Below are 18705 nucleotides of genomic sequence, written 5' to 3' on the forward strand. Positions count from 1 at the left end.
CTGCAGCTCTGCACAAGACGTTTGGCCAGCGGAGAAATTAAAATGGTCGTGCCCAACTGAGCCTGGTTTCTCTCAAGGTTTTTTTTCTTCACTTCCGCCTTTAGTGAAGTTTTTTTTCCCTCTCCGCTGTCGCCACTGGCTTGCATGGTTCAGGATCTGTAGAGCCGCGCATCGTTGGATTTGCTCTTCAGTGTTTGGACTCTCAGTAGTGATTATTAAACCACACTGAACTGAGCTAAACTGAACTGAACTTAAACACTACAAACTTAACTACACTGTTCCTATTTACTGTGACCTTTTATGTGAAGCTGCTTTGACACAATCTACATTGTATAAGCGCTATACAAATAAAGGTGAATTGAATTGAATTGAATTGAATTAATTTGACCTGCTCAAAGAAAACACTCTTTCTGAATGTATTAAACAAATCTCCAACACATGCACAGAGGACAGCATGAGCATTTACAGCAAATAAACTCATGTAAATATGATCCTGTTTGCTTTTGAGCGCTGACAGGCGAGGTCTTACACCCCTATGATTGGTCATTGTCTTCACCTGCTCAACAGAGAGGGCTGTGATCGGCTTTAGAAAAGAAAGTGCTGTTCATCGATGGCAGGAAGAACAGCCGCGGTTACAGTCTATATGTGTATAATACACGGTTATCACAGGTAATCCGTGATAGACACAGTGGAGAAAACTCACACCTCAGACAAGCTCATGTCAGGATCCACAAGTATCGCTTTAACAGCCAAGAGGAGAGCAAAAGTTACCTCACAAACAGGCCAGCGGGTCAAACGTCCAAAGTGAGAGAGAGAGAGGTACAGATGGAGTTTTACAGCATTTCACCGTAGTAGAGAAATAGCAGCTCGTGTGCTGTGGCGCCTTCATTGTCAATGAAAGACTGTACAGCAAACTCGCAAGCAGTTGAATTGTGCACAATTATCTACCTTTTAAGTAGTAAGAGCGTTATTTACTCACCCTTGCCTCCTTTGCCATAGTATTCTACTGCAACATCGCTCATAGGAGATAAATGACGTCAGTTCTTAATAACCAGTTATGATCTATTACTGAACCGATGTCAATAATTTTGACACCTCTAGTAACGAGTAACGATGCAGCTCATAAAAAATCTATCAGAGTAAAAGTATTAAACTCATCGAAAATATGTACTGAAGTAAAAGTGGAAGTAGGAGAAGAAAACAATACTCCAGTAGAGTAAAGATACTGTCTTTTAGTACTTAAGTACAGTAGTGAAGTAGTTCAACTTCGTTACTATACATCTCTGATGCTTATTACACAAAAAAAGAATAGGGACTTTTTATAGGGCCACATTACAATAGAAATTAAGGCTGGGCGATATTGCTGAAAAAATCATGATATCATATCATTCGATATCGATAATTATTGAATATTTTTAACAATACATTTAGGAATATTAGGATTTTTTATTTATTTAACCACTTTATTTTAATTTGCCAAAACTACTAAGGCAAATAGTTTTAATAGTCAATAATATTTAAACCAAACATCTGATCTCTTTATAATAAAATAATAAAGTGTTAAAGAGACTCTTAAACTTGATGATAAAAAAATGTTACAAACTGTGTTCAATGGTGAACCGCAAATACTGAACAATCAAAGCAAACTTGTGAATAATCCTTATGTGTGAATAATAATGATACAGTAAACCTCAAACTCTGTTAACAAAACTAATTATGATAATCAAATCTGAGCTGTCAAGTAAAGGAACCAGCCATCATTATACAAACTGCAACATTACCAATTGTGAAGTTGAATGACTATATAACCCCCATGCTAAAAGCTCTTTTAGATGGGGAGCTAGTGGCTGGGATGCACAAGAAAAGAAACCAAAAAGCCACTTGACATCCATACATCCTTTTTTATTTACAATCTCCTCACTACTGCTATACGGCACTCAGTTTAGCACGTGTTGTTATTCTGAGCTGAAGTGACAAGCACGTGCGCATGGATTCCTTCACTATTTACAATGGACTTTGAGCTCGAGCTCCCCTGTCGTCTCTCGCAACTAGGCGACCATCAACCATTTTCTCAGAGGAAGACAAACAGACAAATCATTGCTGCAGCTCAGATACAAGTTATTGGAGAAAAGTAAAACCTCTGCAGTGTTTGGATGCGCTGTGTTTGTCTGAGGTAATAAGTCTATCGTTATTACTGAAATGTGTTTATTCCATACAAAATGTGAAGCAGATTTGTTTTACATTTACATTTAGCAGACGCTTTTATCCAAAGCGACTTACAAATGAGGACAAGGAAGCAATTTACACAACTATAAGAGCAGCAGTGAACAAGTGCTATAGACAAGTTTCAGGTGTGTAAAGTCTAAGAAGCAAAGCATTAGTAATGTGTTGTTTTTTGAGAGAGAGAGAGAGAGAGAGTACAGTTAGTGGTATAGCCAGAGAGGCAGTTACAGATTAGGAAGGAAAGTGGAGACTAAATAGTTGAGTTTTTAGTCGTTTCTTGAAGACAGCAAGTGACTCTGCTGTTCTGATGTAGTTAGGGAGTTCATTCCACCAACTGGGCAGATTGAATGTGAGAGTTCGGGAAAGTGATTTCTTCCCTCTTTGGGATGGAACCACGAGGCGACGTTCATTCACAGAACGCAAGTTTCTGGAGGGCACATATATCTGCAGAAGTGAGAGCAGATACGAAGGAGCAAAGCCAGAGGTCGCTTTGTAAGCAAACATCAGAGCTTTGAATTTGATGCGAGCAGCAACTGGCAGCCAGTGCAAACGGGTGAGTAGCGGAGTGACATGTGCTCTTTTGGGTTCATCATAGACCACTCGTGCTGCTGCGTTCTGAAGCAGCTGAAGAGGTTTGATAGAGTTAGCTGGAAGCCCGGCTAGTAGAGAGTTGCAATAATCCAGTTTGGAGAGAACAAGAGCTTGAACAATGAGTTGAGCTGCATGTTCAGATAGGAAGGGTCGGACCTTTCTGATGTTATAGAGTGCGAATCTGCAAGATCGAGCAGTTCTAGAAATGTGGTCAGAGAAGTTTAGTTGGTCATCAATCGTTACTCCAAGGCTTTTTACCATTTTGGATGCAGTAATGGTTGTTAGTTCTACTTACATGAATCACAGTGCACTCGCAGCATTCTGAAAAGTGCAGATGTTTCTTAACTAGGTGCACCGCTTGCACATTATGTGCACGTCGTGTAAGTCCCATGCCTCCATTGGAAATAACAAACTAACACCCTAAGCTTATTGGCACTGCTTGACACGTGCTCAGCAGCCACATTTTAATAAACCTATAGCAATTCATAACGAAATATTGTTTTTATTATTGTTATTGACAATGGTTTACAGTCAATATATACCGCTACCTCCCAGCCCTAATAGAAATGTTATAGTTTGATCAAGTACTTTTTAATTAAACCCCCCCCATTCCCCACGCACACAAAAACGTAAAATAACAGGGAAGAAAATAAACACTTCATAGGGCCACATTATTGTAGACTAATCTTATTAAATTAGTTAGTACATGTTTGATTTTGATTAAAATTGAAAAGATTTAAATTGCTTTGTGATTAAACAATACAACTATAATAAAAAATACATTTTAGCAAAGGAAATAAACTGTTCATACACCCTTATTATTATTTACATTTTACTAAAATGTAGAAATAGTAAAAGTTTGATTAAATAATTGCCGTTATTTAATAATTGATCTGTTGACAGACTGTTTCAGAAGTTTAGTTAATTACACATCTTTATTAATCCTCATCTTAACCATTAACCAAAGGAAATTCAGGGTGTTTTTTTACTTTAATATATTGTTAAATAGTTCATTAAATGTTGTATTAAGAAGTCGTTTTTTTCCAAAACATAATTTAACCATTAAAACTGAAAACGAAAATAATAAAGACAGCAGATTTACACAGGTCATTGTGATATAATAAGAGCACTGAATGAGGTAAATGTTCGGTTGTTTACCGCTCCTTTGGCCAGCCCCTCGAAGCCGTCGTTGACGATGAACACGCGGTGTCCGCTGGCTAGAGCCACTCTCACAGCTGAGCGAACTGCTGCATTCATGCCTGCCGCTGGAGCGCCAACATTCAGAATGGCAATGGAGTGTTCACTCTGAAGAGAACAAACACAAACACCTTCATCAGGACAGCAGATATCATCATCATCATCATCATCACGTTTCTGCTCTTTTCCAACCAAAGTCTGTGTTTGTGTGCTGATAAAAGAAATATATAGTTGTAGTAATAGTACTAGTAATAGAATTACACTATGTTTTTGGTGTATAGTTTCTGGAGAAAGTTTTTATTTCTGCTAGAATAAAAGCAGTTTTTAATTTTTGAAACCATTTTAAGGTCAAAATTATTAGCCCCCTTAAGCAATATTTGTTTTGGATTGTCTACAGAACAAACCACTGTTATGCAATGTCTTGCCTAATTACCCTAACCTCCCTAGTTAACCTAATTAACCTAGTTAAGCCTTTAAATGTCACTTTAAGCTGAATACGAGTATCCTGAAGAATATCTAGTCAAATATTATGGACTGTCATCATGGTGAAGATAAAATAAATCAGTTATTAGAGATGAATTATTAATACTATTATGTTTAGAAATGTGTTGAAAAAATCTTCTCTCCATTAAACAGAAATTGGGGAAAAAATATACAGGGGACTAATAATTCAGAAGTGCTAATCATTCTGACTTCAACTGTACATACGGCGCAATTGTGCATTAAAACAATTATATATTACAAAAACATTATTTGAACAATTTATGCACTGATTTGATTCACAGTAGCTACTAAAGTAACTCAAATGTTTAAAGACATATATCACGGTACAGTGCTTAAGACTAGGATTTTGTATGACCCATATTCTACTAATGATTTCCAAATGATTTCTCATCATTTATTTGTATCATTTATTGTATTTAGACAATATATGTGTGTGTGCTGTGTATTATTATTATATATATATATATATATATATATATATATATATATATATATATATATATATATATATATATATATATATATATATATATATGTGTGTGTGTGTTTGTGTGCGTGTGTGTGTGTGTGAAAATGAGACAAAAAAAAATGTTTGAAAATTGTGTCAATATATTATTTGTATTTTATGTATTGTCAACTCCACACTATACATATTTACGGATATCTACACAAAAAGTTCTGAAATTTATTTTCAAAACATCCGCCCAGACCTGTAGTTCGACAGGTGTACCTAATAAAGTGGCCAGTGAGTGTGTGTATAGTTATATATAACATAAAATAAGTACAAATACACTTGTCTGAAGTATAATGAACTAATCTTGCGTGAGTGCTCCCATTTTATTTAATTTCTAAAAAATAAAACTCAAATGAACTATTTATTAATACAAGACCCATTTCAAGAGTTTTCAAATTTCTATTACTGATGTATTGAGTTTGTGGTGGTGTCGCTGTCGTACAGATGTTTTTACCTGAACCGCAGCAGGTTTCTGATACGCCAACAGCTTATAAATGCTCCAGTTGTTCTCAAAGCTCCTGCGAACAGTGTTTAATTGATTATTGATCTGCACTTTTAACAATGCTGTGGTTGATTTCCTCATAAACGCAGATAATAATGTCGATTCTCACCTGCCACGTAACTGAATGGCCTCTTCGAAGCGCTTCTCATTCATGGCCCTCTGAACCTCTTTAGTCTGTATAAAAGAGACAGTGATTACTCTCTTCATAATAACAGATAATATTGGAGACATGAGGATATCAAATTGGTGTGTTCCAAAGATAAACTGTTAACAAAATATCTCAATGTTTTAGCATCTGGTCCTACTTTTTGATGATACCAGAAAATAGAGTGTGCAGAATAAGCTGAAAAGCAGCAGATATAATTGAACCTTTCTAATAATTCAATGGTCTGGTGTAAACTATTCTGATTATCCTACAGTTCCCACAGCTGCAGCCATAATTCAGATGTTGAATCCCAGACATATGTCAGGTTTTTGTCCTCAAACTGCTCTTGTGTGTAGCACTGTTACGGTTGCCGTATATTTGTTGTTTATTGCCTCCCGTTCTTTCTTCTCTCTCCTGCTTTCTCCAAGCCTGTCATTTCTTTTGGGCCCGCCTTTGCAACAGCTGATTGGTCGAGAGACCAGTCGATCATCATTGGGAAACGTGGCGTGGTCATATAAAAAGGACGCCAGGAAGAGCGGAGGAGAGCGCTATTTCCTTTAACCCCTTTTTTGTGCGTTTTTGCTGACATGATTTTGATTTTCATTGTTTTGCTTAACTTTTGTTTGGGTAAAATTATTTTATTTCACTCTTGCCCATTTGGAAATACTTTGTGATTTTTGTACATCTTTATTTCGATTGATTTGTTTGTGACTCTTTGGCCCAGCTCTTACCCGACAATATTAAAAGATATACTTCAAGTTCACACTTTTCTCAGAGTAAGGTGGATAGGGAAGATGTTGTACGACTTCCATTTTGCAAACATGTAGACAATGCATTAAGACATCAGGTAAGAGGTGAATGCCATCTTTGTATTTATTTTATACAGTTCAGTATAGGGAAGAATACGGCTTTTCTTTTCATATTTTCCTAGCGAGGTAAGGGGTTATTCATGAGTTAGAATGGTTTTGTTATATTTCTTTCCTTCATTTGGCTTCATTAGCGTCCCCTTACTCTTCAGTTGACCTAATTTTGTGATACTTTGTTTGAATTTGCTACTTTATTACATTCTTTTTATTATGGTAAATATTTCTCTTTTGTGTATATATTTGGGCATTAATCTGGTTTCACTTTTGTACATCAATTCATTTTTGTTGGCAGTTTTGTTGTTAGTGTCTTTTGCTTGCCCCCTCACCTTGTGAAAGTACCACACCTTTTAAGTGTGGTTTATTTATAAACTAATTTTGAGAGGATGCTTATGATCAACACGGCTGGCTCCTCATTAGCTCCGTAATCTGCCCCATTAGATGATTACGGAAGCATTATAAATAACCAGAGTTTTTCACTCCAGTTATCTTCGTCTTGAAGCTTCCCCCTCCTTCCACCCCTACTTCCTCCCCCTTTGCCGATAGGGCGACACGGTGGCCCAGTGGCTAGCACTGTTGCCTCACAGCAAGAACACCGCTGGTCCCACCTCCTATCGGGCTGGTTGGTGTTTCTGTGCGGAGTTTACATGTTCTCCCCGTGTTCGCGTGGGTTTCCCCCGGGTTCCCCGGTTTCCTCCCACCGTCCAAAAACATAAACCATAGCCAATCGACTAAACCAAATTATCACCGAAAACAACCCTAGTTTACACTTCTCACGCGGCGACAAGCAGGGGAGTCCTCGAGACCTACCTGAGCTCGAACTCCGCTCTCGCCCTTCTAACAGGAGGGAGCCCTGGGCTTGAGGATATTACGAGCTCAGGGCTCTCTCCCGGGGCAGCATGCCAAATACGCCTTATTGATTATCAGCTAAGTGTGAACTCTTGAAATGTTATTCCTTTTACTCTAGACTAACATCAAAGTGGTTGTAACACACTAGTTTCTTCCACATCTCCTCCTAAGCCTTCTGTTGTGTTCTGATGTGATTTTTGACGGTTTTAGCTGTGAAATAACTCATCATTCAGCGTAGTGTAATGAGCTGTAAAGGTGTACGTTTACCTGACAAAAACCAAACACCTTAGAATGATCATCAGCCAATCAGAATCAAGCATTTAACAGAAGTGTAGTATACAATCAAATTTAGAAACCAGACTTTGGTAAAATAAAATAGTACAGTTAAAAAAAAATACAAAATTAATAAAACAAAATAAAATAATATTGTAAATTAATTAAATAATAAGAATAATAAAGTTGTAAAGTAATATATAAGGTTTAAGTAAAATAATAAAATATAATAAATAATAAAAAAGTAAAAACTAAAACAATTAATAAAACACAGAACAATGTATAATAATAAAATAAAATATGAAAGTAAAATAACATTAAATAAAAACTAAACAAAAACAAAGTAAAGTCAAATAAAACTATAGAAATAAAGTCCTCACCATCTCCACGGCCTCCACAAGCGGCAGCCGCACAGCCTGGTTTCCCGACAGGCCGATCACACACGCAGGAGTGTCTGGAGTCGCTTCTAGCAGAGCCACAACGGCCTCCACACCCAGCTTACTGCTCTACAGCACACACACACACGCACACACGCACACACACGCACACGCACGCACGCACGCACGCACACACGCACACACACACACACACGCACACACACACAGTCAACATCAGCAGCACCACTGATCAGCAGTCAGTTAAGAGTCGCTCTGCTCACCAGCACTCTGTCAAAGGCTGACGGTGTCCCACCGCGCTGCACGTGACCCAGAACAGTGACCCGCGTGTCATAACCCAGCCGCGACACCACCAGCTGCACACAAACACACAACATTTACATTTTTACCACAGATGATCAAATCATTATAAAATTGGTGAGTGATTTCTGAGTCGATCTCTCTCTTTGTGTGTTGCAGTGCTGTATTTATACCGAAGTAATAGTAGTGTGTTGAGGGTGAGATGGGACTCTCATTTTAGGATTGTATGTATTTTGTGTTGGCCACTCTTTGTATAACCTGAGTTACTTTTTAGTTGGCCATCAGTTTGTTTCTAATGAGTGTTCTGTTTTCGTTACTGCAGATGTGTTCAGTAAACAGAAAGAAAGAAGAAATGCCCGCATGTGTTTAGGGTTTTTCCTGATCACAAACACAACAGTAATCTGCTAGTGTTTGCTCTGCTTTGGCTTTTTCAAACTATTTCTATGTAGACTGATGGCATTTCGTGCTGTTCAGTCTTATAATCTTAAAATGTGAGCAAAATCAGCTGTTTTGTCATCACTTTAGACATTACACTAGAGAGAATCATTCAAATACTGGCTGTAAAGTGATGCTGGTGAATTAGTAACAGCTTCTGCTGTTCTGACATCAGCTGCAGATGTGAATGAATGGCGGAAGAAAGTAGTTCCTCATACAAAAGAATTTTGAGAGTTTGTGTTTGATTTTCTTTTTTATATTCATGATTATTCTGACGAACTGTTGTATAAATGCAATATCACACTCGTAGCAGTGCGATATGGCTATATATCGTCATTAGTGACACACTAACTGTGCGTTCACACTGAAGGCGGTGAGAGCGTCAAAGGTCTCTGGTCGCCCTGATGACAATGCTGTCTGCCTTCAGCTCCGGCGGCGAGAGCATCAAAATTCACTACATTGATCTCGAATTTAAAGGAGCCGTATCATATCCGGCTATAGTATATCATATCCGTTACATTTCCACATAAACCATGTTTTCTAGCATGAAAATGTTGTGCGTTTTTATCAAATTCATTTACCTATAGAAGATCAAGTAGCATGTGGTGTGGCTTTGCTCCACTTATCCAATATGAGTCCATATGTCTGAAATATTCTGAAGCAGCAATACTGATTTGTATTATCGCATGAGATTATCACATTTTAAAGAAATAAAATACATATATAACATATTGCAAATAATTGGAAATCCGGCGACCACAATAATCAAACCCTTGGGAACAACTGTGGTCAGAACCAAAGTTCACAGGACTGTGATCTCTGGACTCCTCTTAAGCAGTGGACTTCTACATTCTAATTGCTTGCCGCCGAACCGCATCACCGGAAATATAACCGGAAATATAACTGTGTGTGTATATATATATATATATATATATATATATATATATATATATATATATATATATATATATATATATATATATATATATATATATATATATACACACATACACACACAGTTGAAGTCAGAATTATTAGCCTCCCCTGTATATTTTTCCCCAATTTCTGTTTAATGGAAAGCAGATTTCTTCAACACATTTCTAAACATAATAATTTTAATAACTCATTTCTAATAACTGATTTATTTTATCTTTGCCATGATGACAGTAAATAATATTTGACTAGATATTCTTCAAGACACTTCTATACAGCTTAAAGTGACATTTAAAGGCTTAACTAGGTTAACTAGGCAGGTTAGGGTAATTAGGCAAACGATGGTTTGTTCTGTAGATTATCGAAAAAAAAATTAGCTTTAAGGTGCTAGTAATATTGACCTTAAAATGTTTTTTAAAAAATTAAAAACTGCTTTTATTCTAGCCAAAATAAAACAAATAAGACTTTCTCCAGAAGAAAAAATATTATCAGACATACTGTAAAAATGTCCTTGCTCTGTTAAACATCATTTGGGAAATATAAATAAAAGAAAAAAAAAATTAAAGGGGGGCTAATAATTCTGACTTCAACTGTATTTACACATACGAGAGAGAGAGAGAGAGAGAGAGAGAGAAAGATAATTTAGAGTAATTTAGCTGTCAAAGTGAAGGCTGGAGTGAATGAGTGTGTGTTGAGGAGTGAATGAGTGTGTGTTGAGGAGTGAATGAGTGTGTGTTGAGGAATGAATGAGTGTGTGTTGAGGAGTGAATGAGTGTGTGTTGAGGACTGACGTCTTTGATATAGTTGGAGGTTATGGCTTCTCCACTTCTGCTTATGGCTCCTTCAGCGATGATGATGATGTTCAGTCTGCATCCTTTACTGCGGCTCTGAACAAACACATACACACACACATAGCGCTCTATGAATGTCACAGGCCCGCTACTCTCTCAAGCACACATTTATATCCTAACTAAAACCTTTAAATTGAAATTTGAAATGTTGAAATTTGACAAATATTTTTACAGATTTTTTTGTTTCTCTAAATGTTTCCTGTTTTAAAAAACTTTAATGTTTAACAGAATAAAGAAACTTTTGGAACCACTAGAGGGTGAGTGAACTATGTCTTTAGCTCCACAGATCTTGTGGTCTGACCTCTTCCAGTCGAGCACACATGAGCTCCTCCCATCCGTCCTCAGGAGGAGCTTCTGGGATAAACAGCCAATCAGCTCCAGACGCCAGAGCTGAAACCAGCGCCAGATACCTGCACAACAACAATACTCCACTCTCAAATCACATACAGTCACGGCTGCACATAACTTTTAATCTTAATGTTAATAAAAAAAAAAAAAAAAAAAAATAATAATAATAATAATAATGATCATAATAATAATAATAATAATAATAATAATGATCATAATAACAATAATGATCATAATAATAATAATATTAATAATAATGATCATAATAATAATAATAACAATAATAATAATAATAACAATAATAATAATAATGATAATAATAATAATAACAATAATGATCATAATAATAACAATAATAATAATAATAACAATAATAATAATAATGATAATAATAATAATAATAATAATAATAATAACAATAATAATAATAATGATAATAATAATAATAACAATAATGATCATAATAATAACAATAATAATAATAATAACAATAATAATAATGATAATAACAATAATAATAATAATGATAATAATAATAATAATAATAATAACAATAATAATAATAATAACAATAATAATAATAATGATAATAATAATAATAATAATAACAATAATGATCATAATAATAATAATATTAATAATAATGATCATAATAATAATAATAATAATAATAACAATAATAATAATAATGATAATAATAATAATAATAATAACAATAATAATGATCATAATAATAATAATAATAATAATAATAAAAATAATAATAATAATAATAACAATAATAATGATCATAATATTAATAATAAAAATAATAATAATAATAATAATAATAAAAATAATATCCGTCCTCAGGAGGAGCTTCTGGGATAAACAGCCAATCAGCTCCAGACGCCAGAGCTGAAACCAGCGCCAGATACCTGCACAACAACAATACTCCACTCTCAAATCACATACAGTCACGGCTGCACATAACTTTTAATCTTAATGTTAATAATAAAAAAAAATAATAATAATAATAATAATAATAAAAATAATAATAATAATAATAACAATAATAATGATCATAATATTAATAATAAAAATAATAATAATAATAATAATAATAAAAATAATCTTTATTTCTCTAGAGCTTTTACAATGTAGATGGTCTCAAAGCAGCTTAACATAGAAGTTCTAGTAATTTGAAATTGAAACTGTATCAGTCCAGTTTTATTATTAATAATAATAATAATAACAATAAATGAATATAGAATAAACCACACTATAGCATGTAAAAATATTGAAAATCTCAAATGGCATGGTTGCCAAATATTCTGGGTGGTTGTTTAAAATTTATTTAAATTATTAAATCCCTTCATTAATTTCTATTAATTGCATTAAACGCATAATAAATCAAATTCAATGAAAACACACAGATACATTATTTAATTTTTAAATTAAATATGTACTGTTAGACATGTCAAACAAACATGAAAAATAAATAAAAATGTAAATAATAATTAGAAATGTTATGAAAATTTTGTAAGAAGTACGTTAAAAAATACATGTAATCATAAAGTTATGTACAGGCCACAAATGTCCATATTTATTTACTTTCTTTATCGAAATCGGATATGAATGCTTTATTTGACTTGTATTAAAGGTGCAGCATGTAAGTTTGACACCAAGTGGTTGAACTAGGTATTACATTCCAGTGGTTGAACTAGGTATTACATTCCAGTGGTTGAACTAGGTATTACATTCCAGTGGTTGAACTAGGTATTACATTCCAGTGGTTGAACTAGGTATTACATTCCAGTGGTTGAACTAGGTATTACATTCCAGTGGTTGAACTAGGTATTACATTCCAGTGGTTGAACTAGGTATTACATTCCAGTGGTTGAACTAGGTATTACATTTCAGTGGTTGAACTAGGTATTACATTCCAGTGGTTGAACTAGGTATTACATTCCAGTGGTTGAACTAGGTATTACATTCCAGTGGTTGAACTAGGTATTACATTCCAGTGGTTGAACTAGGTATTACATTCCAGTGGTTGAACTAGGTATTACATTCCAGTGGTTGAACTAGGTATTACATTCCAGTGGTTGAACTAGGTATTACATTCCAGTGGTTGAACTAGGTATTACATTCCAGTGGTTGAACTAGGTATTACATTCCAGTGGTTGAACTAAGTATTACATTCCAGTGGTTGAACTAGGTATTACATTCCAGTGGTTGAACTAGGTATTACATTCCAGTGGTTTGAACTAGGTATTACATTCCAGTGGTTGAACTAGGTATTACATTCCAGTGGTTGAACTAGGTATTACATTCCAGTGGTTGAACTAGGTATTACATTCCAGTGGTTGAACTAGGTATTACATTTCAGGATCACAAGCGCAGGTTGCCAGATTGACGAACATGAGTGAGTCTGATGGTCGACCTTAAATGCTGATATAAGTCATGTTCTAAGTGAAAGCAACGGCACGCGATGAAAGGAATTTTCTGCTTATTAAAAGGAGTTTTTGTTCTAACGAACACCTCGAACTGATATATTAGAAACGGCTTCTAGTTCTTGCAGCTGAACAACAAGATGAACTGACAATGATCACCTCAGGTGTTTTATCCAGCGTTAAATGCTAATAATGTGAGTTTGAATGCCATTGTACATCACATTTATTGCCATACTACTGAAAGCAGCAGCAGATCTTGAAAATAAAATAAATTACTGTTTGAAATTAAACTTTAGAACTCTGAAATAATGCACACCAACACAAATCAGTGATTCAGCATCTACATTCAATAATGTTAAAGAGGTTTAATATGCATTAATTAGATTATAAAGCTTACCATTTTGTGAGCGAGAGCATATTCTGTGCTTATGAATGGCTGTATTTCCATTTCTATTGTGTTTTGTCTGGTGCAGACAGCCAAATTGCTTATCACTGCGGATCTCGTCATGTAGCATGTTGTTAGGACACGGGGTTACAGTGTAACCTGCTCACCTAATGTTTACGCTTGCAATATTTTTATTATTTGCTAATTAATAACTTCATGTGGAACTGAATCTGCATCGGAGGCTGTTACTGTCCACCAGAGGTTGCATTTCATGGGAGGATGCATGCTTTAAGAGCCTTCCTGAATGAAAGAATGAAATCCGATGTTTTCCAACGGGGTGCTGAAATATAATTGGCTACACTGGCATTGGCCGGGTTATAAAAACAAAACAAAGACAGCCGTTCCAGCACAGAAAGCACAATTTCAAAGCAGAATATCTGACTTCAGCATTGTTTTTCAGATAAACAAGAACGTACACTGAGCATGTTTCTGAAATATCTACAAACATATTATGGTATTTTAATGCTTCAGAAGAGTCAAAACTTACATACTGCACCTTTAAATATTATATATTTGACAACATATTTTTAGTAATGTACTATAAATAAAAAAGTCTATGTAAATATATTGATTTGTAAAAGTATATATCAATAAAGCTATTTTTGTATGTTATTATTATTCAAATTATTTCTTATATGTGGTTTTATTTATGTTGGCAGAAAGGGGTAATTAGGGAGAAAAAAATACACTTGTTTTTGGCTGGGATCTCTTTGTTGATGCTTTTGAAAAGCTGTAAAATAAATAATCTAATACAGTAATAAGATGTAGTTGTAATGTAATGTAGTCATAAAAAAAGCTGGTGAGAAAACATTAAAAAAATCTAAAGATAATTCAAAATAGTGATAATTAACAAAAGAGTAATAAATTAATATTAAAAATAGTAATAAATACCACAAAAGAACATTAGCAACACTAAAATAACTCAGCAGCTAAGGGATTATGGGTAGTTTGTAAGGCCGACGCAGATAATAACATTATAATATAAGTGTGTTTGTGATCTTCTGTTGTGTGTGTGTGTGTTTCTCACCCGCAGTGACGGCCCATCACCTCCAGCACAAATGTGCGCTGATGGCTGAAACGAAACACACAACGAAAACAAAATGAGCAGATAATCTGGTGCAAACACACATGCTAAAAATAGTGTGTAGAAACATTCCCTCGGAGTGTGTGAAAAGGCAGGAAGAGAAGAGAGACGAGCTGAGACAAGAGTCTCACACACACACACACACACACTGCATTCCTCAACATATGAAGCACAGTCAAATCTGCTTTGGATAAGAGCGTCTGCTAAATGACTACATGTTCATCTAAATATTATGAAAGCTGAAGAAAATCACAGCCTTGTGGTCCCACATGGAATCTGTGCATGCAGGAATCTGCAGATGTTGGAGGCCATTGCTCAATCTATTTATTTACTTATGTAAATGTGTGTGTGTATATATATATATATATATATATATATATATATATATATATATATATATATATATATATATATAAAGTTTTTATATTAATTTCAATAATATTAATGGATTAATGGATATGTAAAAGTTTATATGGTTTACGTACCATGTACCATTATGTACCATGGTTATATGGTTAAGGGCCATGAAACCCCCCTTTTCAGTTCAAGTCTACCTCAGAAACTTTTCAAAAAATTCTCTGAGACGGGCGTGGAGCGCTGCGGGCAGAGGAAGGAGTGGGCATGGCCAGCAGAGCAGGGGAAAAAGAGTGGAGCGAACAACTGTTGTCAGTCAGCTCACAAAATGAGACACAAACCGTGAGGAGACGCATGATTTTATATAGTTGACTAGGTTAAAATGCAAAGAAATAAACAGTAAGTGATTTAATGCCCTGCTACATATGTTATTCAGGATTTCATAAACACATAATCACAATTTGTTCTATCATTATAAAGAAAATCGTGTTTATAAAAACACTGTAAATTAGGAGGACTTCTCTCCTCCTCAATCTCCAAGTCTGAATGCAGACACAGTGGATAGCAGTGCAGACTCTTGCCCTGTGTCTTCCAACCATTACCCCGCCGTTAATCTGGAGGATTTTAATCATGTGCGAACACAGCTTCACTCCACTAGCAGACTACGTCACTGATTTTGATCTCGCCCCAAAAATTATTTTAAACCCCGAAGATGAAATTAGCTGACAAAAGCTCAAGATTATCCAGTTTCCCCCACAGTTAAAGCTGACAGGTGCTAACATTATAATAACTGACGCTCAACACACACAAATCTGTTAACATCTCAAAAAAAGTACTTGAGGGTTTCTTGAACCTTTAATAAACAATAAAGTTGTTAATATCAGAAGTGATGGGAAAACAAGCATACCCTGGGACTCTGTTAGCTATATTTGGTGTCAGTGATGATACTGAAGTATCTAAAAATCAACGTACAGTGATTAGATTTATAACCCTTTTGGCAAGTAGATTGATTTTACTGAATTGAAAATGAAAAGATCCTCCTCATTGCTCCACGTTGATAAAAATGTCATGTCTTTCCTGCAATCTGAGAAGACTTTCCCTTAAAAATAAAGCAAAGAACTTCCATGTGATATGGAATCCATTAATTGAACACTTTACTAAGAGAGGAGTGATTGAACCCTAGAAACACCTTAAATACCCCATATTTATAGTTTTTTTTTCCCTTTTTACCCTCTTCCCCACACCTTCCTCTGTATTTTTTTTAGTTCCTTTATAGACCTTTTTCTTGGCTGCTGCATGGAGGGCACCATAGTGACCAGCGTCTTCCGGTATAGAATGTTCAGAACTTCTGTTTACAGCGTTAACAACCGGTAATTAGCGCTGCGAAAATGGGTTTCAATAGCGTTGAGTGGATTACGGAGTGTTTTTGTGACACAACCTTGAAAGGTGTGTGTTAAAGCCGTTATAATCTGTCAGATGTGGTTCAAGCGTGAGAGAAAAACCTTCTCCTAGTTCACGTGTCTGCCGTCAGAAATAGAGTGTGTGTGTTCCCGACCTGTTAGCTGTTAGCTCAGCGGCTCTTCAATGTGCACGCGCATACACGCACGCACGCACGCACACACACTTCACTGCATTATAGAGCCAAACCAGATCACTGGCATGAAACTTAACAGGTATGTAAGTCATGCGATTTACAAAAATGACCAATAAAAGTCCGTTACTGATCCTCTGCTGGCTGATTTGCTGTTCATTCTAATCAGGAGTTGTTTATGTTTCATTTAGTGAGTTTGTGTTGTGTAGTATTTACCAGGGTTTGTGTTTTTCTGTCATTTCAAAACGCCACTTTATATTCACTTTGTGACACTTAATCAATGTCCAGTTTTTACCAAGTTACTCACTGTACCTCAATAAACTCCCCACTGAAAGGGTTTCAGGGCAAGTACGATGGATACAACTCGAGCCACTGCTGAACTTATATTGCGTTCACAATAAATTGTATCGCATTTAAACTAACATGGAATATATACATACTTATATTTATTCTTCAAATACTCTGAAGCATAATAACACCTATCATTAATAATATACATATTATAAACAATACTGACACATACTAGAAAGTCCTACAATCATTGTGTTAGTGGGACAGTACAGGCTACGTGTGTGTGTGTGTGTCAAACATTTTGGTGAACTACATTTGTTTATTATTGTTTACATTTGTTTGTATATTGATTATATATTTGAAAGAGAAAATATTGACTTTAGCGATGACGAGGCTTCATTTAAACGGCAGAAGATGCCGTCTGACAACGAAGGGAAAATGCCTCACAGCAGTTGTTGTCCATCCTATTAATTTGCATTTTTTTTAAATGATCAGTCCAGGAGGTGGCGCTGATCGACAGCAGGATTAGTTCAAAGACGTTAAAAGCAAATAAAATCGATTAAAGCTATGATTTCAAAGCTGTCCAAATGTGACTGTTTACACACATCAGCTGCCGACCGGAAGTTCTTAGCATTCTCCTTGCGCATACACACGAAGCATAATTTTTGCGTTCTATGAAAAAGGTCTATACATATACAATATTAATACTTTTTGTTTAACAGAAAAAGTAGTATACATATGTGAAAGTTATCATTTGTACTGATGTAAAAAAATATAATAAAGAGAATGTTTAAAAAAGAAACCCTAAAGTTTCAGATTTTGTACAAAACTGTCCAGAAATAGCAGAAAAATGTCTGCAGATTCGCTGTGACCATGAGCCTGCTCATAAGAATTAAATAAGCTGGCACATGCACCCCCCCTTTTGGATTCAAATGTCTTTTTTATTGTAATAGCTTTACTCTATCAACATATCGAGCATATCAGCTTCTTGATTGATGATTAATTCATTCATCTGTGCTTTTTATCCATTAATTTTCCCTTCGACTTAGTTGCTTATTTATTAGGGGTTGCCACAGCGGAATGAACCGCCAACTATTCCGGCATGTTTTACACAGCGGATGCCCTTCCAGCCACAACCCAGTATTGGGAAACACTCCTACACATTCACATTCACACACACACTCATACACTACGACCAAATTAATTTTAATTCACCTTTAGCGCATGTGTTTAGACCAGTGTTTCCCAACCCTGTTCCTGGAGGCACACCAACAGTACATATTTTGGATGTTCTCCCTTTTCTGATCCATTAACTTCAGGTGTTGGAGTCTCTTCTGATGTTATAATGAGTTGATTCAGGTGTGTTTGATTAGGCAGAGGTTGAAAATGTGTACTGTTGGTGTGCCTTCAAGAAACAGGGTTGGGAAACACTGGTTTAGACTATAGGGGAAACCGGAGCACACGGAGGAAACCCACGCCAACACGGGCAGAACATGCAAACTCCACACTATCGTCAAGTTAAGAAAACTAAAAGAGAATCATTTTCTTAGCAAAGTAACAGAAAAAAAGTTTTACATTTTAT

The 18705-nt window shown here is 35.3% G+C and overlaps 1 protein-coding gene and 1 long non-coding RNA gene across 2 annotated transcripts in view; both read right to left on the reverse strand.

Annotated features, from left to right (window-relative positions):
- pfkla (phosphofructokinase, liver a) overlaps window positions 1–18705 on the reverse strand; it is a 58938-nt gene that overhangs the window by 16288 nt on the left and 23945 nt on the right. Inside the window, exons 7-13 of the mRNA XM_056465955.1 lie at window positions 10877–10985; window positions 10516–10611; window positions 8320–8412; window positions 8042–8167; window positions 5641–5705; window positions 5484–5547; window positions 3973–4119 (exon numbers count right to left, since the gene is read on the reverse strand). Coding sequence (XP_056321930.1) covers window positions 3973–4119; window positions 5484–5547; window positions 5641–5705; window positions 8042–8167; window positions 8320–8412; window positions 10516–10611; window positions 10877–10985 — 700 coding nt within the window. The remainder of the gene's footprint in view (window positions 1–3972; window positions 4120–5483; window positions 5548–5640; window positions 5706–8041; window positions 8168–8319; window positions 8413–10515; window positions 10612–10876; window positions 10986–18705) is intronic.
- LOC130235379 (uncharacterized) overlaps window positions 11764–18705 on the reverse strand; it is an 8482-nt gene continuing 1540 nt past the window's right edge. Inside the window, exons 2-3 of the long non-coding RNA XR_008838392.1 lie at window positions 14831–14875; window positions 11764–11840 (exon numbers count right to left, since the gene is read on the reverse strand). This is a non-coding gene — a long non-coding RNA (uncharacterized LOC130235379). The remainder of the gene's footprint in view (window positions 11841–14830; window positions 14876–18705) is intronic.

Source organism: Danio aesculapii, chromosome 9 (genome assembly GCF_903798145.1).
Source record: "Danio aesculapii chromosome 9, fDanAes4.1, whole genome shotgun sequence".
Taxonomy (NCBI): Eukaryota; Metazoa; Chordata; class Actinopteri; order Cypriniformes; family Danionidae; genus Danio; species Danio aesculapii.